The sequence below is a fragment of the Cyrtonyx montezumae genome, unplaced genomic scaffold (genome assembly GCF_038088225.1).
Source record: "Cyrtonyx montezumae isolate F1298 unplaced genomic scaffold, pur_monq_1.0 scaffold_0, whole genome shotgun sequence".
In the NCBI taxonomy this organism is placed as follows: Eukaryota; Metazoa; Chordata; class Aves; order Galliformes; family Odontophoridae; genus Cyrtonyx; species Cyrtonyx montezumae.
This window is the reverse complement of record NW_027071824.1, coordinates 6,410,069-6,433,998: the sequence shown is the minus strand read 5'-3', so window position 1 is coordinate 6,433,998 and position 23,930 is coordinate 6,410,069. Positions and strand designations below refer to the sequence as shown.

The 23,930-nt window shown below is 33.8% G+C and overlaps 1 protein-coding gene across 4 annotated transcripts in view; it reads left to right on the top strand.

Moving 5' to 3' along the window:
- SPATA17 (spermatogenesis associated 17) overlaps window positions 1–23,930 on the top strand; it is a 161,527-nt gene that overhangs the window by 9,080 nt on the left and 128,517 nt on the right. For 3 of the 4 annotated variants that reach the window (XM_065745477.1, XM_065745315.1, XM_065745228.1), the window contains exons 4-5: window positions 1,804–1,854; window positions 7,933–8,036. In XM_065745477.1, coding sequence (XP_065601549.1) covers window positions 1,804–1,854; window positions 7,933–8,036 — 155 coding nt within the window. The remainder of the gene's footprint in view (window positions 1–1,803; window positions 1,855–7,932; window positions 8,037–23,930) is intronic. The other variant, XM_065745400.1, reaches the window with a different exon arrangement.

Below are 23,930 nucleotides of genomic sequence, written 5' to 3'. Positions count from 1 at the left end.
AGTTCAGAGGGAAAATGGTCCTGCTTTCTTTCAGTACCAATGACATAAAGAGTACAGTGATGATAGATTCTGCAGTGAATTAGAGTGGATTCAGACTGAAGTGCTCAAGGCCATCAATATGAGAAAAATAAACAAAAAAGTGTTTAATTTAATCTCTGATGGAGAGAAACCCCTTATCATATTTAAGCTATTTGGTGGGACTGCAACTCTTACGTTCTCTTCCAAAGAAAAGATGAGCTGCAAAGCAAAATTATATCAATTTAATTGAAGTTTAAGAGCACATTTAGATGTGGAATACATCATTTCATTCCAATATCGACAGTTAGCATCACTTAGAAAGCAGTTATGTAGGGAATAGTGAAGATTGTGCCTGCTATTTATTCTGATTCATACATTTGGAACTGTGATTCCCTCAAATTGATAAATATGTATAAATATATTTTTGCATATGTGTATATATAAGTGGAACTTTTTTTTGTTTGGAGATTCTGCGGTTTTGCATTTTTCTTTCATATAGGAAATATATTTACTCCTGTATCTATTACTAGTAGATTGGTATGATATTAAAGTAAGCATTTAAAATGCACCTTAATTAAACTGCAGGAATTATGCCTTGCTTAATGTAATGAAGAAAGAGAATTTAAAATGAAGTAGCATCATTGTGTTCATTTGTAAATAACATATTGCAGCCAACTGTTTCTTAATTGCCCAGACTGTTGATAAATAATCCAGTCCTGCTGCTCTCCACAGACAATTTGCTTTGGATCAGACTAGGCAATTCAAATAACACTAATTACAGTGAAACCCTTTTATAGTGAATTCCTGTTTGCCATGGGGGAGAAAATCACTATATCAGGGGAAAGCACTTTTGCCTTTGATTTGTGTCTAAAACATGAGAAAAACATAAAAGCTGCATGTTGTGCTAAACAAAGGACATACTCTGGCATTCCAAGTACTTATATTTTACTTTTTATGATACAATTGTGAATTATGTTCATTTTGCATTTGTAATTAGAGGGCGGAACAGATGTGAAAGCTTAGTTTAAAGTGATGTATCCATTAAAATAACCTATGCTGCCAAGTGATTGCTTAGTATAATAGGGGTTCATTCACTATGAGAGGAACTCTACTTTATTGGAAGGAAACCAGGACTTCAGGAAATGTTTTCTATATCAGGGGATTCACTGTAACATGGTATCATTGTATTTATGATTTTATGATGTTGAAATGAATATTAAATGAAACAAAATTCCCAAGGATTACTCGGGAGACAGCTAAGTACATAACATTTAGTACAGATGGTTGGAAGGCACAATTTTGCTCCATCACTGCATCCGTATCCTTGAACGATTTCGACTGAAGACAGCATTTCTTTGAATTTTTCATTAAACCAGACGTCTTGAAATATGAATTCCTTTTATGTTTCTGTGAGTTTTGGCTAAAAGAACCCCAGTGAATAAATCATACAATACTATGTGTCACCAGCACTTGTGAATATTTCTGCTTTGTTATTCTACTCTCAGTAGAGCACCATTGATTATCAAACTCAGCGGAGAGCATTTTATGATCATATATCTCCATTAGCTCCTAGTTTGACTACCATAGATTTTTCTGGTTAAGCCTGCATTATGTATTAGGAAGCCTATCTCTTCAATACAAAGTTTGATTTTATTCTCTCTAAGCCTAGAACTCTTATTATGTATTATGTATAAAGATTCTTATCTTTTATATGTAAAAATAGGAGCACTGTCTTTGTGTTAACTGAAATATATGCCATCTTTTTTTTCTTTCCTTGATTCACAGACAGCATATTCTATTATGAAGATGAATTTCTACAATGAAATGGCTGTCAGGGTAAATATTTCTTCACTTGTTAAACAAATGAAAAGTCAATTGTGCTCCGAATTTGCTTTTAATAAAATGAGCAAACCAGAATAATACACACTTGATTGATATGCTGATGGCAACAGCAGGAAATAGTACGTAGTTAAAAATTAAAGTTACTCTCAGTAGTCTGGGTTGTATTTGAAAACTGTAGCTGAAATGAAGGCATCTGTGTGTGTCTTGCCCCATTTAAATGTTCATTGTTCATTACCACATATGATGATTAAACAAGCATTCTTTCTGGGAGTATTCCTACAAATGTAGACGTTTATTTAAAATTCTGACAAACAATAGAAGTTTAATGTTCATTAAAGTAGCTTTGTTTATTCCTTCATTAATACATTACAAATGATGCATCGAATCTCAGATGAGTTACTTTGTACAGGATGAGTTTGTTGCCAAACATTGGTTTGAGCTGCTTTGATGTCACTGATGGTATTTTGAGTGATTTCTGCTAGATGAAGAAGTGGGTAAACAGCCCTTGAACTTTAATAAATATACAGTTTGTCATGGGAAAGCTGTAAAACATATTGAATTGAAATTAGCATTTTTTCCTGAACTTTGGAACCATATTGGAACAAATAAAGCAAACAAGGCAAGGACATGAGATAATTCTTGGGATGAAATCTTTTCATCTCCCTTAATTCTTTTATTTTGTGGAGTAAAAAACCAACAAAACAAAAACAAACAAACGAAAAATAACCTGCTTTAATCTGTGGCCTGGATCTCTTCAGGCAAGGCATCTTTCAGTTTTGGTTCTACTAGATGTAGGGAGATTAACCCAGAGAGATTCTTATAAATCGGAAAGATCCCCAGAACTGTGGCATTTCTTGTCTCCCAGATAACTCAGAATCAAAAGCTGTGTCATTAGGTTCCTGTCAGGTTTTTGACTTGGTAATGTTTCTATCAAAAGCACAAGAGACAATCTTACATTTCGTGCATCTTAGAGAGCTAATGTTGTTTTACAGCAATCTAAATGTTCAAAAATGTACTTTTTTGCTTTAGTTTATTCTTTAGTTAGCTGGGTTGCAAGTATTCCACAGAGGGTAAATGCTATGTACTCATGCAGTTGAAATCAGTGGGAAAGCATATGGTGCAAGTCCTCTCTTGAAAGTTAGCTATGTACTTTTAGAAGGCACTTGAAGACCAAATTTCAAAGGTAATTATGTATTCTAGTCAACTAGTGTTTTGCATTTGGTCTTTCATTTTTCAAATTGAATGTGTTCTCATTCATTTGTAATGGAAATATAATGTTGAATCATTAGGTGATATAAATCTTCAAAGTAGCATTTTTTCAGTTGTCCTTTTCTTTAATGGAAATTTAAATCAGAAAACAAGAGAACAGACCATTATTTCATTGCAACTATCAGAATCCAATTCTCATCTTTCTATATCTATTGCAGAGCAGATTTAAAATGCTACAATTCTGAAACACTGAATGTGTTTTTTGCCATTATATGGTTATTGAAGAACTAACTGAAATACAGCAAAACAACAGCAACTGAGGCCTGTTGAGTTTGTGCAAGGAAAATGTATGGCCAGAATTTGAATTTCCTAAGCCAGCAGTGACTGGCGTTCACACATAATGGACTAGATTCACAATTAATATGCCTCAGTGTTCTGAAAATATAACAATAACTGTGTATATTTTTGTATTAGACCACTTTTGCCTCATGATATTACTAAATGATTTATTCTAATTTCTAGTCACTGGTTGGAAAGACACTTTTTGATATTAAAATTATTACATGCACTTATAGTTTTGAACTCAGACTATGTCCCTGTCTCCCTGTATTTCATTTACTTGTGACCAGAACTGTCAGTTTTACCCTTGTAAGTTAAAAGAAAGAACTTGTTTTAATTAATTTTACTTTTGAGCACTACTTTGCAACATGATTCTCCCTCCTAAAAGATTTAAGATGCCATAAATTTTCAGTTGCAGAAATAATCCCTGGGAAAAAAATATTTTCATGAGCAGATGGCTTTTGATATATCAAGGTTTTGCCATTTGTTTTAGTGCTTAAAATAAACGTTATTTATAAGACCACTTACATTTTGATGTTACTTAATGAGGAATATGCATCATTGATTTGACTAGCTTAAGAGGTCATTTAGAACTTGCCCGTTAACAAGCTGTAATCTGCTGAGCACACAATGACTTTGTTTAAAATTATCTGTTCAGTGCTGATCAATGACAATAATTGTTTTGTACCAATCACTGTTGAAACTTGCTAATTACTTTGAAGGGCATACACACTTGCCTCTTTTTTTCCAAGAAATTTTAAAACATTCACCTTGGAATTAAAAAGAAATATAGTTGTAATACATTATAAGTCACTCTGAAAGTAATGCCTCCTGTTTATTTCCCTGGAAACTACAGTAAAACTAACAGTTTTAGAACAAATTCTTAGCTACAAGTATTCAACATAGTTACCACCATTATCTATGTGTATTTGCAAGCAATGAAGATGAGCCTGGATACCATGCTCGTAAAAATCTGCCCTGGAGGAGCTGACACACTGTTTCAAAGCTGCTATGATGTCATTGTTTGGAAAATGTTGCCCACACTGTCCATGTTTCATCAGCCCAAACAGATGAAAGACAGTAGGAATCAAACTGTGATGTTGCTTTTCTATCTAAATAATGCTTGTCCTTTATTATAAAAGCAAACATTTAGTACACAAGCACATTATAAGTGTTCACAATACAAGAGCATCATCAGCATCAATGTGTTGCTTCAGTCTTCCGATTTCTGACACATATAACTAGTGAAGTAGAAATCAAAAAGTGCTGCTCTTTAAGTAATTTTATTATATTAGCCCATGATAGCAGAGGTGGATTTTGGTGATATGGCAGTAGTGGTTGAACCTTCCCACCAATATTCTTTAGATTCCATTGATGTGAGACAGATGGCAGCAGGGACGTAGTCTGACAAAATGACGTCTGATATGGAAGTGCATATGAACCAAAGAGGTGGAATTGAATTCCACCCTGTGATAAAAATGTTATCCATTGACATTCACCAATGCTTGACACACGTTTATGGAGACCAAACAGTGGCTGCGAGCACAATGAGATGGTGGGTGATAAGTCTCAGCAGTGGTGGCAGTGATGTGAAGGATAAGCTGCATACCGGATGGCCATGCAGATATTTACGAACAAAGCACGCAGGCCCTTGTTCATCACTGGTGAAAATGCATAGCTAGTGATAGTGATCACATTGAAAAATGGTGTTTTGTAGCTGCAAATTTACTCTATCAAGTAATTTTATTATGCTTTTTATAGCTGTTGTAATTTCTATGGAAATAGGTAGGAGGCATAACTTTTGGAGCAACTTATATAGCATAATTTGTGATGTAATGCAGTGTCTCTTTTCTGTGATTCATTCAGCGAGGTCATTCTAGTGAGAAAGTGGTGTAAATAAAGGTAGAATGTGATGTCTAATTGGTGCTCTGAGCCTATTGGAGATAATTATAGGTTTATACAATTTTACTCTTTTGTCTTTCAGTTAGAGTTTTGATCCTTTAACCCACAAATACCCAGTTCTGCATTTATAGCTGGAAGGTGAAGACTGTCAGAAATAGTTTCAAAGGGACTATAATCCTGCATTAATGAGCTATGTGGGCGCCAAGTTACTCTTGTTGAGAAATACTGAAGCCAAACAGAGAAACAAAGCTAAGATCCTTATTCACATGCAAAGGATTTTGCTTAATCCCACATCTCTGAAGACATACTCATTCTTTCCTCTTTCTATATCCCTTTTTAACCCGCTGCACTTGTGTATGAGAAAGGGACTTGTAAAGACTATGAAATTCACTACAATTTTGTGCAAAGAGAGCATCTTTGGTATGAAAATTTCTTGCTCACATGTTCAGCTGATTTCATAACATTTATTTATATCAATATCAAGAGCTTAACTCTTTTCTTTATTAAAATCAGAGAAACAACACATGTAAAAGAAAAAATCAGCTTTTTATATTAGTTTTGAGTCTCATCTAAGAGAGGAAAAGCATGGTGATGCACAAAGGGAATACTAACACTGAAAGTGAATAAACTATTGTTCCTCATACCTTTAGTGAATAATTTTACCTTTTTTTGTGACATATCACTCAAAGACTTACTGAAAGCTTTCCTGTGATACTTAACTGCATCTTACATAGAGAGATAATCATAACTGTACCACTAGGTATCATCAGTTAAAATTATGCAGTTGTTAATTAACCTTCATATAGATGGTTTCATTATGTTATTTTTTTCAGCACAAAAAATGGCAGCAGTTGCAAAATCGCAGTAACTTTTGTCAGTTATCACAGTTAGTGATATGGATTTTGACTGTAAAGGAACTGGAAGGAGTAGAGACAATTTTACTTGTTTCCTAAGAGCTCTGCCAAGACTTGAAGATGAAGTCACTCAGAGCAAAGTCTGATTTGTGGTTTGGGCAAATGGCAGCTTTTTTTCCCTTGCTTTCTTTCCCAAATCAAGCGCAGCAATACATGATTCCCTTTCTGCAACTTTTGCATTAGGCTACTTTGGAATAAAAGTTAGGGAAAGAAAATTAACAGCATCAAAAACAAAGTAGCAAAAAGGGGATTTACTCCACATACAAAGTCATAGCTTGGTTCTGAGGTTCTAGAAAGAGAACAGTAGATGCAAAAGGAAAACAAGAAAAACATTCCTTGTAAATATAGCTAAGAGTTGCATTTCTTAAAATGTTTAGTACCCAGAGACACAGAGGAAAAGGAGAACTCTTGGCAAATTTGAATGTTCTTTTCAATGCACCTGGTGAAGATAGATTGCTTCTATCAATGGATTGCTCTTCGATAGTAAGACCTCAGACTCTTTTTTAATTTAGTATTTTTTGCCATTCTGCTGTTATGTCTCTAAAGATTTCAAAGCTGCAAAGGCCGTGAGATGCAAGTTGGAATGGGAATATAGTAAGGCAGATCTGAACATGGAAATTGAGAAATTAATGTTGAGATACATTTCAAAGCGAAAGAAACAATACAAAGAAGAAACTAAAGAATCTATTTTTGAGATGTACTGATACAAAATACACTGATCTGATACAATACAGAAAATGAAGACTGGAAACAGCACTCAGCATGACTGAAAAGATGTTTTCCACCAGCTTCAGTACATGTGATACAGTAAAGTGGGATAGATATGACTAGCAAATGGCAGTAGTGATAATTAATACTTCCCTTTCTACAGAGTATACAGCTATCAAATCTGTAATTATTTCAGAATCATCATAATTAGTATTTTCAGGTATGAGAGAAGGTTTAAGCTGTTTTGTTAATCTAAATACTTGTGGAGAGTGATGCTGAACTGTCTTTTGAAACTGAAGCATTTTAATATGCATCAGGCTGAATTCTTTCTCATGGAGGACACTACATAATTTCTGTTATTACTGCAATATCATGACTAACTACAGATAAAGAGGTTTCCTCTTCTGGTTTAAGCTTCGTCTGTTAGGCAGAAGGAATAGTATTCTGTGAGAATGTTCTAATTAATGTGTAACAAACAGACACACATCATTTTATATGGGAAAGATGGACAGTTTGTAAATGATGTTTTCAGAAATCCTCATTCATTGAGTTACTGGGAGGCTTCCTCTGAGTTTACTACATATCCAGAGTAAAAAAAGAGTGTAACAGAAGTGTTGTGAAGTGGATGACTGAGTAGATGATGTATGCTGTAACTTGGGAAACAGGCACCACTTCTTTTATCAGCTTCTTTTACCATTCTGACATGAAGTAATGCAACTGGCAGCAGCAGATGTTTCTTAACGACATAAACAGATGCAACATAAACAGTTACTTAAAATTTGATATTATTTGTTAATGTCGGCATTTAATAGTAAATTCATATCACCATTTAACTACAATATGTTACACCTTACCTGCATTTTCTTCACTTAAAGGTAGTGGTGCATCTTCTTGATAATGCTTTTAAGGGCATCCTATTCTTCTGGAAATACACTAGTTATTTTATACACATAAAATCTTTCAATTTGAAATATACAAAACAAGTTTTTATTTCTTGTAGATTCAGAAAAGATGGAGAGGATATTACGTCCGAAAATATATCCATAATTACTATGCACTGAAGAAATACCTGGAAGCCATTTCTCTGAATAATGAGTTGGTCAGGTAAAGATAAAAACTCCATGTGGTAGAACCTTAATTTCCTTTTCTTTTACTTGGAAAAAAAAATATGTTCCTAATTAAAAGTATTTCTTTAAGTGTAGGATCCCTTCCATTATCAAATATATGTGTATGTTTCAGTCATCGCTCTCTTTAATTCTAGGCCTACGCATGTTGTGTCACATTCTGTCCTCATTTCGACTGCTATGAATTCTAATTTCTTTGAATTAAGTGGAAATACTCTAGATTAGTACCAGGTTAATCAAACAGAATTTGCATCTTCACCTATATTCAAAACTAGTAGAAGATTATGCTATAAATGTGATTTGTTGAACTGGATTTTTTATTATTTGTTTTGAAAATTGGTTATTGACAAAGAGTTAAAGTGTATATTTGAATCTAAGTTATGTTCGTGAGCCACTATGTGAATATTAATTGACTTTAATTGTTATTTACCTATACTCTTGCTTGCAATCATTTGGGAATAAGTTAAAACGCCACAGTGCTGGTATCCCTGCTTCTCATGCTGGTTCATTGGTGGTTTTGCACTATAGAAGGAAGATCAAAGGCTATTTAAGGCAACAAAAAGACTTGTGTTGTGAAGAGCAGGTCTGTAAAACAAAGGCTCATGTGGATTCTGTATGCATTGGTTTAAGAACCAGAACATTCACAGCGCATCAGAACCTCATTAGGCCTAAAGACTCTCAACAGAGGAAGTGTGGGCAATCCTTAAGAAAGGCTAGTTTGGACATTATTAATTGTGACTCTCCTAATAGCTGCAATATATATTCGTTTCTTTAGATTTCCATCTAGAACTGTCATAGCTACATGTTCCTCCTCTGTTTCTTCTCGTCTTTCCCACATTGTTGGGAACTTTATATTTTATCTTCCCATACCCACAATAGATCTTTGTAGGGTATACAGATTGCTGTGTTTTTGTACTTTCATGTGCTCATCAAATTCCCTAATATTTGTCTCAGTTCATTGAAAAAACATTGTGCTTATAGTTGTGTAGATCTTTTAATCGATGTGCTGCTTTTCTTCAACAGGTAAGGTCAATGGTATTATTTTAGTTACATGAAACTGTCAAAATTGGCCTGTATGATCTCTTTTTTGGCTATTGGTTTATTGATATTTTGATAATTTGAATTCTGCCTTCTGAAATTATGAAAATCATTTTTAATTTTCAGATTTTAAAAAATAATCTGTCTTGCATTAAAAAATGCAGATAAAAATGAGTTTTCTTTAAAATTTGGTCAAATAGACCATATACTTTCAGTTTAAAAAAATCTTCACTTCTCAAGTCCAACCAAGAATTGCTGCAGTACTCTTTTGCTCAGGTATATTGGAAAACTAATACATATATTATCTTCAACATTCTTTTGATTAAATCTAACAGATGCTCAGTGAAGATCAGGTGTAGGCCCTCAGCCAAACAGATTTTTACTGTCACTGGGCTAAGCTGCTGCCAACTGCTTTGGCCCCAAGGTGTCCCAGTGTGTTTCCTACTAGGAATACTGAACAAGATGGAGGAGGGTTTCTCTGCATATTTCCATCCCCCTAGTGCATCAAAAGGAAGAGTATAACTTCATTGCTAATAGGTATCTCTGTACCTATCAAATGGCAATTTACATTGTAAAAACCAGCAGGAATAGTCTGAAATTAAAGGTACACATTTAAGAACTGGCTGAGTTTTATTCCAGCTTCGGCATTATGGAAATGTGCATGTTAATGGGCAGAGTCCCTTGTTACACTTGGGAACTCAGATTAAGCTGCCTTTGAGTCTTTCAAAACTCAAGAATACCAAGAAACAACAGAACCTTTTTACATGAAGCAATGAAATTATTTTATCATTTGTAACATCTGCATTCATCAGACTATATGAATTAGTGCTGTGACTGTGAAAGTAAAGAACTAAGATTCTTCACAAATAGTACTAGAACCACAGTAAAAAATAAACTAATTTATAGAACTTCCATAGTATATAAAAACAGCCAACCAATTAAAAAACACATACTAAAAGCTTGTCATTTCAAAAGTTTGTTTAAGCTGCATTCCTTTTGAAAGTATGGTGTAGTCCTAAACTGTACTGCAGTATATTTCTTAGTCTTCTATAAAAATGCTAATAGGTTTTTTATTTATCAGCAACTACCTGGAATGACATTGCAGATCCTTTCAAGGTTCTGTTTTACGTCATGGTCTCTAGAACCAGTGGTTGTGCTTTGTTTTCTCTCCTGCCTTTAGGGAGAAGCCTGTACAGATACAGAATTACCACCCACTTTTTCCTGACTAACAAAAACTTCACAGGAAGTTATTGTAGAATTTTGGACATTCTGTTAGTTTACAACCCGGTATCTTATAGGAATTACTGAACAAAGTTTGCTGCTTTCTCTCTCCTCTTTCCCTGTTGGTTTTTTTTCTGTTTTTTGTTTTTCCCCCTACAAGACATTTTTTTAGCAGGGGGTATTCTCAGCCAATAGCCACATCTTTACCTTGTAGCTTTAATACAAGCCGGCCTTATTTAATAGCTGCCCTCATTTAGTATCTGGACCTTTATCATATGTCTTTACTGTGAAAGTCCCAGGAGAAAGTAAACTTAATAGAAGCTGCCCCAGTTTAAAGCCAGAGAGGGATGTAATTAAGTTAAAACAGAAATTGATTTAACAGAAATTGACCTAAAATATAATTAAATAATAATAGTCATATTATGTGTGAGTTTGCTCACCGTAACAGACTGCTTATCCTATCTTAAGACGCTGTTTTTGTGAGAACTGGAGATAGCTGTCAGTTTTAGCTCCCAGACTGACTGAATAATAAATAAAATAATAAAGGGCAATAAGTTTAACATCTGTAGGGTCTTCCTGAAGTCCTTAGTTGTTAAGACAAGAAGTGATTCAAAGAATCCCTTGACAGCTGGTAAAAGAATTGATTTGAACACAAAGTTCTACCTTCATAGGGGCATCCTCATGTTTTTCTTTACATTTGTGTTGTTTAGCTTCACTGTAACTTTGAAATGATTTTCTTAGTCCTAAATTCTGAAATTTGTACAAGGTTTCAGAGTCACAGAATAGCTGAGGTTGGCAGGAACTTCTGGACACTGTCTGGTCCCACCCCTCTTCTCAACCAGGGCCACCCAAAGCAGGTTGACCATGACTTTATCATGGGAACTTCAGAATATATCCAAGAAGGAGGCTCCACAACCTCTCTGTGCAACCTGTAGCAATGCTCCATCACCCACATGGTAAAGGAGGGCTTCCTGGCATTCAGAGGAAACTTCCTGTGTTCCACTTTGTGTCCACTGCCTCGTGTCCTGGCACTTAACACCACTGTGTCTGATTTTAGGAACTTCTAAACCAACCAATTAGGAAATATAGTATAAATTTATTTTTAGTTTTTTACAGAATTTTACTATGTAGAATTTTGCAATAATTCTTCATATGTAGCAACCATTCATATTTGAGTAAGTGCCAATGCATACTGTATTCTGTCTGAATATAGATTAATTGGATGGTTGCATAAATAAATGTATTAAAATTAATTCAATTTTTTCTCATTAAAATTGCTATATTTCATGTTGAGGAAAAATACTTCATTTTGAAGCATTCTTAAAGCTACATTTAACATCTCTAAGACTTGGAAAAATTCTAACAAGGGGAAATATGCCAAACGCAATTAGCATAGACTATAAGTCCACATGATATGTTAGAATTTTGTTTTATTTGAAGCAGCTTCCAATCCATGGTAAGCAAATGGACATCACATAGATTAGCATGCTGGTGCCATTATATCAAAATAATTTATGGATAATGTCAGTTGTCCAACTGTGTGATTAACTTACAGTTCTCTGTCTAAGGTTATCTACACCCTGGCCTTTAAACTACAGTAAAGCAACTTTACTGTATGTCAGGTGTGCAGCTAGAGATAAGATTTGGGGATGTAGTGCTCCTTTTGCTGATGAATGGCACTATTTTTTTTCCTACTTATAGAACTCAGTAAGATAGCACTATCAGAAAACTAGCAAATCAGTGGCAAAGTGCTGGTATAGGGGGTTTTATAATAAAGGAGAGTAGTTTAGTCTTTTTTTGCTATTGAATTAACACTGACTTACATATAGCAAACTAAGACATGAGTCTGGTTTTATCATGTATTATAGTGTATGTAAACACCGTTAACTCATGAATATCACACACTGGGAAGATTGACACCAAATTTTACTTTCTTTTCTTGTTGGCTCTTGTAGTGAAAAAGTCTCAAGTGTGGCCCCCATGAGTGACTTTCATCCAAGTTTGACTAGCTGTTCTATCAGCAGATTTAGTATCACAGTCATCATTAAAGTTTCCTCACATAATGCCAGATAAATAGATAATGCAAAATGATAAGCATCACTTACATGGCAATACATATATTACAAATTCTGCATACGGTCTGGTTTTTTATAATATTATCAAACAGTGGAATACAGTACTGTTGTACGTTGCTGGTGATCTAATCCAATCACAATCCAATCACTTTTTTCCATGCTAAAGAACACAAATATTTGCTTTTCTGCAAATATTTGTGTTCTTTAGCATGGAAAAAAGTGGGAGTATTGAGTTTATTCTTCATTACTGGAGCAATACAGAGGTTCATTTACTTTTAACATGACAAGCACTTTGCTTCTTGAAACTTTTGAGGTATTGCTGTTTTCCACAAAGAGGGCTTGAAATACATAATTTGTTTTCATACTAATATGAGGATAACTTTTTCAGCCTCCATCTATCTGATTCTTTCTGATAAAGATAAGTCCAGGTGCTGGCTATTTTCTCAAGTGTCAAAGTATTTTGAAGAATGTATATATTATCTTATAATTCAATTAAAATGTTCCTCCTCATTGACTGCAGAAGCAATTGATTCTCTACTCTATTTTCAATTAGTGCCAAAGCCTTTCAGACAGCTCCTTGGAGTTCTTGAAACAATAAAAAGCTCATTTTTGTAATGTTGTATTTCACTTTATGCTTAATTATCTAATTTATCTTCAACCCATCTTCTTTTCCTTTACTTCGAAGATATTTAAAGAAAATAGATTATAGTTTCTAAGTTATTTGCCTGTAATTAGAATTTTCTGAATGTAAACACGTCCTGTCAGTTTTCTTTTGGAGCCATAGAAACAGATATGAGTGACAAGTGTGCTTTCTTTCATTTGAATATTAATCTTGAGGGAACTTTAGCTATAGTTACTAGATGTGATAAAAAACATGAAACTAGAATCACTGATGATCTTCTCTGTGATTTGATCTGGTTTCCATTGAATAATATCAAGATGGTTGCATTAACATAGGTGAGAATTAAAGAAGAGAAAATCTTTAAGAGAATAATTTTAAATTGTACATCTAGTTAGATTATCTACAGTCATGTATATTGTAATTGCTGATCCTTCTTAAATGTGTTGTCAGTAAATCTATCACTCTGCACAGATTCAGAGCATAAAGAGAAATCCATGATAAGTTAACCTATTTTCAGGTCTTCCCTTTACCTACCCTTACATTTGCATATAGTTAATATATAGTTATAGTTGCATATATAAATGGTACTATACAGCATATGTGCTTATATTCCTATATGCTTTCAATAATGCATTTTGCAAACAAAGACATTTTAGTTGAAGTTTTTTCTATTTTAGTTCGGTCATGAAATTGAAATGAACTGCCTAAAGCTATAAAGCAACGAATATCTTGTTTTAACTCCATAGAAAAACAGTTTCTGATTGTACTGAGAATAAAGTGGGAACCACTATCAGAGAGCTAAATAGCTATGTTTCCAGTGCAGATGCAGCTAGACACCCCTCAAGCAGGTCTTGTTCTATAGAAGTCTCTCTTGAGTAAGTGATGAAGGTGATCTTATCATATTTTAGCCAGTTCTGTGTAATGTAGAACAAGTTTTGCAGATAAACTTGTATAACCTAGGTAATGTAAGTGGTCAGTTAGAATGTACTCTAAAAATATGAAGACTATATTTTCTCATGTATTTCTGTACAGCAGTAAGCTCATCATATGGATAAACAGGTTAAATATTAAGGTTCATTTCACCTGTATCCAAAGCAAAATTTTTAATCTGAATTTATCAAAAGAAATTTTAAGTCCTGACATTCAGTTGTTGAACTGCATTTATTTTGAACTGGGTGAGTTAAAATTACTTAGATGTTATAAAACATTTTCTACAGACTGACAAATATTAGCATTTCATATTGTCCTACAGGGCAGGCTTCACGGTTTTATGTTTTAACTGAAGGAGGATCTTTGCTGTAAAATAAGTAGAAAAGGGGAAGAGGTACAGTTTCATTAAGCTCTAACATATCATTGACTGTCAGGTAGGTCTTGTTATGCTGTCCATCCTCATTTAACTATCCCACAAGATCTCTTAATGAAGTTAAGCCCCAAGTTCACTCCAGTAATTCTATGGCAAGAGTTTGTGCAATGTAACAATTCATCACTTGTCAGGAAGGCACTTTTAGTTTATACATTTAATAAGGGCATCCTCTAGCTTGGTTAATTAGAAGTGAACAGTTTGCATAGTTACTAAATGCGGAGTGTCATTGCCACCACGGCCTATTGCCTACATGAATTATTTCTCTATCTGCAATAAACAGCTGGGTAATTATTACTGCCATAATCAGATAAATTCCCTCTGTAAGGCTTTTCTTACATGGCAATTCTTTGAACTCATCTAAAGCTGAACAAAATTTATGAACTCCAGCAGCTAGGCCACTTTTTCATAGTCTATTGTCCCTGTTCCCTATTTCAAGGACATGTAGAATACTATAAATATTGTGTAAATTAGGAGCATAAATATGATTACCTAAAGATTACATATTAATAAACTTGATTTTCAAAATACAATTTTCAGTTTGTAACTGATTAAGTTATAGCAGTTCTGGTTTTATCTAATTGTAGAGACATGACAGGCCATCTATATACAGGCTATACTCAGTTATCTGGGAAGAGCTCTACCACTTGAAAACTAAGGACTCTTGTGAAAGTGTATCAATGTATTTTCATGGGCATTTTGGAGAACAAGAAATGTCATCTGTTTATGACATTAGAAAAATGATGTTTTGTATGCCATTTACTCAACTTATTTAAGGCAATATATTTGTCACTATAAAAAAGTGTTTCTTTTGGTGTGCAAATTTAAGGTTAATAGTGAGGCATAAAATTTAAATGTGTATATTTTTTACCTTAGAAAAGTGGATATTTTTTTTTTCACTAAAGCAATTTTTGTGCAAAAGGCTAAGTAACAAACCTTGCTCTGCATGATCCAAATAGCCCATCTCATATGTATTTTCATGTAGAGGTTCGTTAGTGAGTACTTGATTTGCACATAGATCTTTTGCAGTCTCTTGAAATTTAGCTTGTTTTTCTGTTTTCTAAAGACACAAAAGAAAATCAAAAAGCATGACATTTTTCTCCTATAAAATCATAGAAGTTTGGCTTTTTTGCTCTACTGATGGTCAAGTTTGATTTTTTTTCTTCTAGTGATGCTCAGAATACTCTTCTATTCTGAATCAGATGGTCTAGTCTAACTTCAGATCCATCAACATCATATCCATCAGCAACAAATTTATAACAATATTTATTTTAGTCCAGTAACCTTTGGTTAAACTCAGTCTAGTTTGATTTGATATCTCCAAAAGACAGAAAATACCGTTTGTATTCCACTACAGAAGTTAATTATCTTACATCCCATATTTCTCAATTGGATTGCTCAAATTTCTTGTTGGAACCATTTCTTTTTTTTTAATTCCTCCTCTTGAAGACTGAAAACTCCTTTAATATCCAAAATCCATGCATTAATGTGGTCACTTTTTTTGTTTTCTGTTTGATAAAGAAATGAAAGTAACTGACATTTTTATTCTGATGGATTGTCAGTTTGTGTATTAATTCATATATCTTTTCATCACAGGATCATAGAAAAGCTTCAGCTCTATGAATCCTACTCATCCTACCACTCTACAAGCCATAGTATGGTTCCTCATGCTGTGAGCATGACTCTTTTTTAAGCCATGCAAACCTTTTCCCTATTGTTATCCTCCTTTCAAACTCTTCATACTCTTCACCTTGTAGGGATAATTACATGAATCCATTAAGCTGTTTATCCTTGACAGTGAAGCTAAATCCCAGTTCTCTTACCTTGAACTTCACAGTTCCTCCTGTCTTCCAAACAAAGCAGCACAAGAGTGTTTAACAAAAGCAACATTTTCAACCTTTTTTCTCCAATTAGGCTATTCTTTTATTGTCCAATTTACTAGCTAATTGAAAAAAATCACAGCTTCATCTAACAGACTGATCTGATCTGCATGATACTCGAAGTGATCCAGTACTCATAAGCCTGCTTGTACTGTGTAGCTGGAGGCCTCACCACCATTCACCTTTGGACTTATTTACTCAAGGAAGGATCTAGTACTCTGAGTAAAATAATTATATTCTTAGGTATAGACAATAAAACCTAAACATCCGAAATTCTCCTTAGGCATGAGTAATTGGATGCCTAAATCTCTCATTGACTGTACTCTGTTTTATATAGAAGAAACAAAATTTCAGATAATAGACTAATTCTGAGTGTCTTATCACCTAAAAAATGACTGATTTTTGAAATCTTGATTACATAACATTTTCAAGGTAATATTAGATATGATATTCTAGCACTTCTGAATAATTGGCATCTAGCTGACAATTTCATATTGCTAATTAAGCACTGCTTTGAATTGCGCTACGTATGAGTAGAACTACAGTACTTTAAAATGTCAGATCTCTCCCCAAATGCATTTGTTACATTAAAAATATAGTTCCCTGTGTTATCTTTCATAATGTTTTCCGATTTATAAGAAATGATATCACAGATGCTCAGGTGGAAACAAACTATACACAAATTTATTTGGGAATTTGAGAAAGTCATCAGGTACAGTGAAAATCATTACAGTATTGTGAGATTTGGCATTACTGATGTGCTCTATGTAATGAATCAGTATATAAAAGCTCTCTCTGTCTTGTCATTGTAAGACCTATTTAATGTGAACAATGTATACCACACATATGCAGACTTTTAAATATCAAAGTAAGTAAAAAATGTGAGTCAGTCAGTAGGCCGCTCCATCAAATTGTTGCTTAAAACTTTGTGAAGGAAAATCAACTTAGCTATGGCCTGTATAAGTTATAATGTGTTTTTAAATCACCTAGTGTTGAATATTGTGTATGTTGCCAACTGCCATGTCGTAAGGTAAAAAGAATATATATGTGTATATATTGTTCTGCACTGCACCAGAAAGGTAACAGTTTAAATGAGTGTGTTCTTGTACTGGGAACAACTTAGCTGCAACTGCATAGTGTAACAGTGTGCTTTTCTGTAGTTTTACTGTGCACATGGTAGCATACACAGTCTTCTGGGAATTGCAATGACAAAAAGTAGCAGACACTTTCATATTATATTCACTGAGAACTTTCAGTGGTAGCTGGCTATCTTTAGACATCTTCATTCATGTGTTGCTGGAAAAATTAAGAACATGACAGCTCTCTTAGCAGCTTAGCCCTGACATTGTGCTAGAAATGACCACTGCTACTCGACTACCATTACAATAATTTGTGTGTCAAGGCTCTGTAATCCATTCAGGGCCAAATCAGCTTTGTTACCCCTAATTACTAATTTCACTATTTAGAGTAATCAGGCTGATTTTTCATGACAAGCACCCATTTGAAAAATGAATGCCTGTCCATAGCTTACTTCTGTCTTTTATGGTTAGCTCTATTAGTATAAGCCTGAGCAGAAATAAAGTTGAACCAGTATACTTGGATACAATTCCTCAACCAACAGAAAATTCAGTACAGTACATATTCTTATGCCACATCCAGAATGGGTGGGTTTAAAACTTTGAATCAAAATAGTTAAGCTAACAAAACTTCGGTGTTTAAATCATGCCTTTTACAAAGATGTTTTTCAACTATACAGCATTTTATGTTGCTAGCAAGTAGGAATTAGAATCAGCCTAAGGATTTGTATACACAAGGAAAAATATTTAGACTGGTATGTTAATTTTACATATTTCCAGAAAGTTAAATAACCTGTTAGGTTATAAATAGGTGTAAGGAAAAAATCCTTTATGAGTTGAAACCTTAATTAGAAGATTCTGTATGATGAATTAAGGACAACATTCCCTTTTTTATTTATAAAGTGACTGTTTCCAGTAACTTCAAAAGCCATTGCACTCTGTTGAGTAACTGTGCAGCAGTGGAAATTGGAAGGATAAGAAGGGTACATCAGTCTGTTCTTTCGTATCAGCTGATACATGCTGTGTCCTGATCTCCTGATCTGCACAAGGTGTTCATTCACTGTATGCCCTTCACTGCTGTTTTCATCACACTTCCTACATAGCATATTGATCACACTGTGGACCTTGACAGTTGAACTGGTATGTCGCCTAATTCCATTGGCAATGTATGCTGTGTGATTAAAGAAAGATGGGCAGAATGTGTTCTACTCTGCACAAATGATAATGGGATTTTAAGGTGTTATGATTTTTTTTTTCTTTAAAATTAATAATGATTGAATCCATAGTATGTTTTGTGCTGCAATGACAAACCAGTAACAGTCCTCCAAATCTGAAAGAGACATGTCATTGTTAAGTCATCAAACAGATTGATATAATTAGTTTTGAGATAGGTGTTTATTAGTCTTCATAGCCCTAATAACTGTCTGCCCCGTGGAACATCTGTTGCACTGCAACTTGAGATCAAACATTTTAATCAAGAGATCCTGTCAGGATGTGCATGTACACTGAGTATCCAAGGGTGCAAGCTGCCTCTCAGGTCCTCAGGCCTAGAGTTAGTTACTATGGTTCTAAACATACTTTCCGATCTTTAAAAATCTAGAGTATGTGTGCTTGTGCATATTCTATTGGTAGAAATAAGTTTCGTTATACCATTTATCCAACGGAGATCACATATAACAAGCCTAAATGCAACCTACTCCAATCTCTTTGAAGCAATTGCAGGTAGGCTGGAAAGTAGGTTTTTCAGCCCAAAGGCTCCCCAGATAGCTGACTATTAGTATCATAATTTGATTGTCACTAGCCCACATTGTTTGTAAACTGTTTGTACAGGGTCAGTAATTTCCTTTATAGTGATAATTTTGTGAGAGAAAATGCCCACTGATGCAATGGAGATCTGACTTTCACTTTATAACTCCAATCAGCACTCTTCAGTAACCTTCAGCCATTTATGTACTGTCATTATATCTCCAGGAATACTATTAGTGTAGATTTCTGCTTTTCCTTGATACTCTATAAACAAAAAGGAGTGCAATGACAATTGCTCCTATTGCTTCTTTTAAGTTTACAAAATGGTCATGAGGACATTCAGGATGCATGTGTGAACACAGGTTATTTTGCTGAGTATTATGGTTTCGAGAGTAAAAGGCCACTTGAACAAATGTACAATAAATATGCATTACATTGATGTAAGTGCCCATTCTTAACAGAGAACTCTGCGCTGTATCAATATAATACCTTGAAATACTTAGAAGTAGTACTTGTTGTCTGAATCTTTTGGATAATCCATTGTTTTCCTGATGTTTGAGAGCTGTTAAAACTATTATTTAAGCTTTTGATTTACTTTTATTTCAAACATTTAAAATGTTGAAAACTTTAGAAAGTAGCATACATCTTTATGTTGTGGCAAATCACTGCTTTATAACACCCAACAGAACATATATATATTATTTTTGCAAGAATGTGTCTCAGCATTGGATGTTGTGTAAGACAGAGCTAAAATGATTCCTTTTTTCAACAAAATGATCATATGCCAGAATTACTCTGAAGGCTCTGAAACAGAAACTCTGAAGTTTTCTCTTAATGAAAACAATAGGATTTCATCATTACAAAGAAGCAAACACCTGCCCTTCCGTTTAAAAATAATGCCACAGTCCATGTGTAAACTAATGCATATATCTGCAAACAATGTGCTGTAGATGTTTTAATTTTATACTAGCAAAAATCTACCTAGCAAAGTAATGACGAACTACAGAAGTACTTTCTGGACCTTTATCACTTTAAGTTTTGTTATACTTTGAGCAAATGCTCTCTGAAATCCTCTCAGTGTTTCACAGCAGAAAGATGAGTGTTTATCACTGCATTGCCAACTATTGGTTTAAATTTCAGTTGTGTGAATAAAACAATCTGGTACATATTTCAGAACAAATAATATACTTTCGAGAATATGTTTATCCCAGATTTCACTGGGCAAGACTGCACAGTTGCAAACATGACACGTAGCATGGTAGTACACATCATGGTGGAGAGGAGTAGTGGGTTACACAGCCTTTCTGTCCTGCTCAGTAAATCTGAACATATTCATTCAAGTATTCTGAACTAGGTTGAGGATGATCAAGCCGTCTGACACAGCTAATGCAAGAATGTAGTGTGTGTGCCCTGTTAAAATTCTGCCTTAAAAATATATCTCTCTATAAACTGCTTGTACATCTTGGGCCACTCTCTCTATATAAACCTTGTTTTTTACCCAAGTGTAATAGATAAAGTAAAATAATATTATCATGGCAAGTCAGATTGTATTCTCAAATATACCAGTGTAATGTGAAATCAAATGGCAAACCATTGCATACCAAAAGTGTTGTCCCACTAACTTCATTTTCAGTTCATGTTCTCTGTTTGATCAAGGAGGATGATAGATAGTCAGGAAGGTAACACTGATTTAGGTTTTCTCCTTTTATGCTAAGATTGTCTACTGCTGTTTTCCTGGAATTTTATGATTTGGAGTCCAAACTATTTAAAATCACAATAACTTTGTTCTCCCTCTGGGTACTATTGATCAACTATTGATTTTCCAGGATGCTCTTTTGTTTAGTAAATATTAGAATTTTATTATGGTTATCTCATCAAAGAATCACAAAATTCCAGTGGAAGTGCAATTAGAATGCAGTTGTTTGATGAAATTAATAAATGTAGGTCAGTGTGAATTTGTAAAATGATGCAGTTCTCTGCAGAATTATGAAAATCTGTATATTGCTGAAATCATCACTTCAAGACCTTTCCAAAAGTGCCAGGAACAATTTTATGTGTGTATTTTTAACCTTTATACAGACAGCAGGAGCACTGTCAACCAAATTTGCATCTCATAGCTAGAACCAGCACTGCTGCCTACTGCATAATGAAGTATCAGAATAACAATAAGTTACCTTGTCATATGAAAATGTTTTATTGTCAAACTGTATAAAGCAAATAATTTTATTATTAAAAAATCAGTAGTTACTTTACAGATTTCTTACACGTGTTAATTTTTATTTGTTTTCTTTGAGCACATATATTGATAATGCTATGCTTGCTTTCAATTCATTGAAGTATTCCTTATTACAAAGAAAATACACTTTGTAGTATCCCACATATTCACTTTTTAAACAAAAAAATACATGATAAACTTGTGCTAATGAGTATTGATATTCTTCAGACTTGAACAATTGTCAAATCATAATAAAGCACTGTATTTGTCAAAGCTTACACATATTTTCTCTATAGTGGTATTCCATAAAAATCTGTGAGATAAAAACTCTGATTAGGCATACTGAGGAAGCCAAGTTTGTAAGAAGATGCAGTAGATGATGTTAAAAAGCTTAGATAAGAGTTGAGATAGTTAAAAAGTTGTGTTAAAAAATTACCAGTTTTTTTAGTTGTAAGTTAGTTCAGCAAGTAGCACTATTCCACCAATGAACCATGTAAAAGATGTTATTATTTGCAAAAATTGAACAAGATTATTAATTTAACCTAGAACATGTTTTGCACTTACAGAACTATTTTTCACCCAAAAAATTTGATGGAGACCAAAACATTTTTCCATATTCAGTTCTCCTCCTTGACAATGAACCATGGAAGGTTCATCTTGGAGCAAATTGCATCCAGAGTCTGAAAGGATAAAGTTATTGATCATGCATGGTAGCTAGTATTCCTAATATCAAATAGTCCCAAGAAAACGTCATTTAGTATCTGATTGAACATGAGTTATACATGAACAAAGAGAAAGCTAGATTTAATCCAAAGATCATTTAATTTCATGGAATTTTCTATTGACTTTAATGGAGTTTGGATTTATTCTCTTTGAGCAAGCAAATGCCTAAAAGAGTTAACTCTAACTCTGCTTGAAAGTCTAGATCTATGTCCTTGATATCACTTATGCTTATATATTTTTTCTGTATGGTAACAGTGCAGAATGTGTGGTTCTTGAACTGCTAACATATGAAATAGTATATTCATATCCTAACACTTCTGGATTTCTTGATTTTGTTGCTCCTATTCAAATCCTTTGCAAATACAGTATTATTTTCTCTTGCCCCTTTGAAGAGAATCATGCTGGGAAGCTCCCATCTGCCAGCCAGTATTGTCTATATATTCTGTACAAGTGTACCCAGCAGCATCATGCATGATAGAAACATTTTAGCACAACTAACAAGACGTGTAGGCTGTGAATGTGTATTGAAAATAATTTGTAACTGCTGAAAGAATGCAAAATTTTAAAAGGTATCTGGCATAGTGTTACTGAAGACATGATAATCTGAAAAGGATCTTAAAAATTCCTTTTCTGAAAGGATCTAAAAAGATCAAAAAGTGTGTTGAGCTTCTACAAGTATTCTTTACTTTTTATTTGATTTCCAATTAAATATTACTTCTTGTTTTATTTTTGGTTTCTTTTTAATTTCTGCACATGCTGACCATTAAATATCCCCTGAAAATAATTTGGTAAATTCACTTTAATGACAATGGGAAACATTTTACATCCCATTATTACTACATATGTAACACACTTTCTAAATAACAAAGCTTCCATGTTCACTCTTTTGAAGTAAGTGCATAGGAACATAAGGACATGAATAGCTCTAGTAATATATTGATATTAAAGCAATACTAAAGCTGAATGGATGACTATAATCAAAAAAGAACAAGGAATAGCATTAAATAGGTAAAACAGATCATATGCTCTGATACTGAGAGTAAAATGGCAAAAAAAATAAAAAGCTGATACTATATGAATTTTCTATTTATCCATTTATTTATTTATGGTTGATATAGAACAAAGAGTATCTGAGTAAAAATGCTTATGTACGTACAGGCAGTGACTCTGAAATCTGTACCTTAAGGACAAAGAAAGGTCGCCAATCTCTCCAACTCCTAGTTCTTTGTCAAAAATGGACACAGTTAATGAGGTTTGTTTGGTACAGCACAAATTCTCAGACACAGATAGAGATCCTTTCAATGGAAACAAATTTGTTTGGCTTTACCAGGTTACTTAGCGATTAATAATAGCCTTGAGATGCAGGTCAGAAAGGTCATCGTACCCGCTTGCCAACACAATCTAAAATGTGCAGCTAGTCTGGCTTTGCAGGCTTTGAGGCCCCGAAACACTATGCATAAAGTAAAACAGGCTATTTTCCAACTTCTTTTTTCATATTAATAAGCAATTTTCAAGAGAAGGGTGGCAAAATGGGGGCCATGCCACTCTAAGTAATTCATTTATTTTGCAATTTAATCTTATGTTGGAAAAAAATTACACTGCTGAAAAAGCATAGCATGGTGATTTTTAAACGTCAGTGTGCTTCATAAGTAACCTTGTATGAAATATTGTATTAGCAGCCTTTAACAGTAAACTGCAACAAAAAATGTTTCCAGAGTTTGAAAGAGACCTATACATCTTTTCCGATCTTTAATTTATTTTCTTTTCGTTCTATTTTTTTCTGTTACATTTGAAATAAAATGTGTAAATAGTTAATTTTTTACTTACTGTAGTTGATAAAAACTTGAAAGATAGCGTGAAATAAATAAAAATTATACTCTGCAATTTGTTTTTAATAATAGTATTTCATATATGTTGA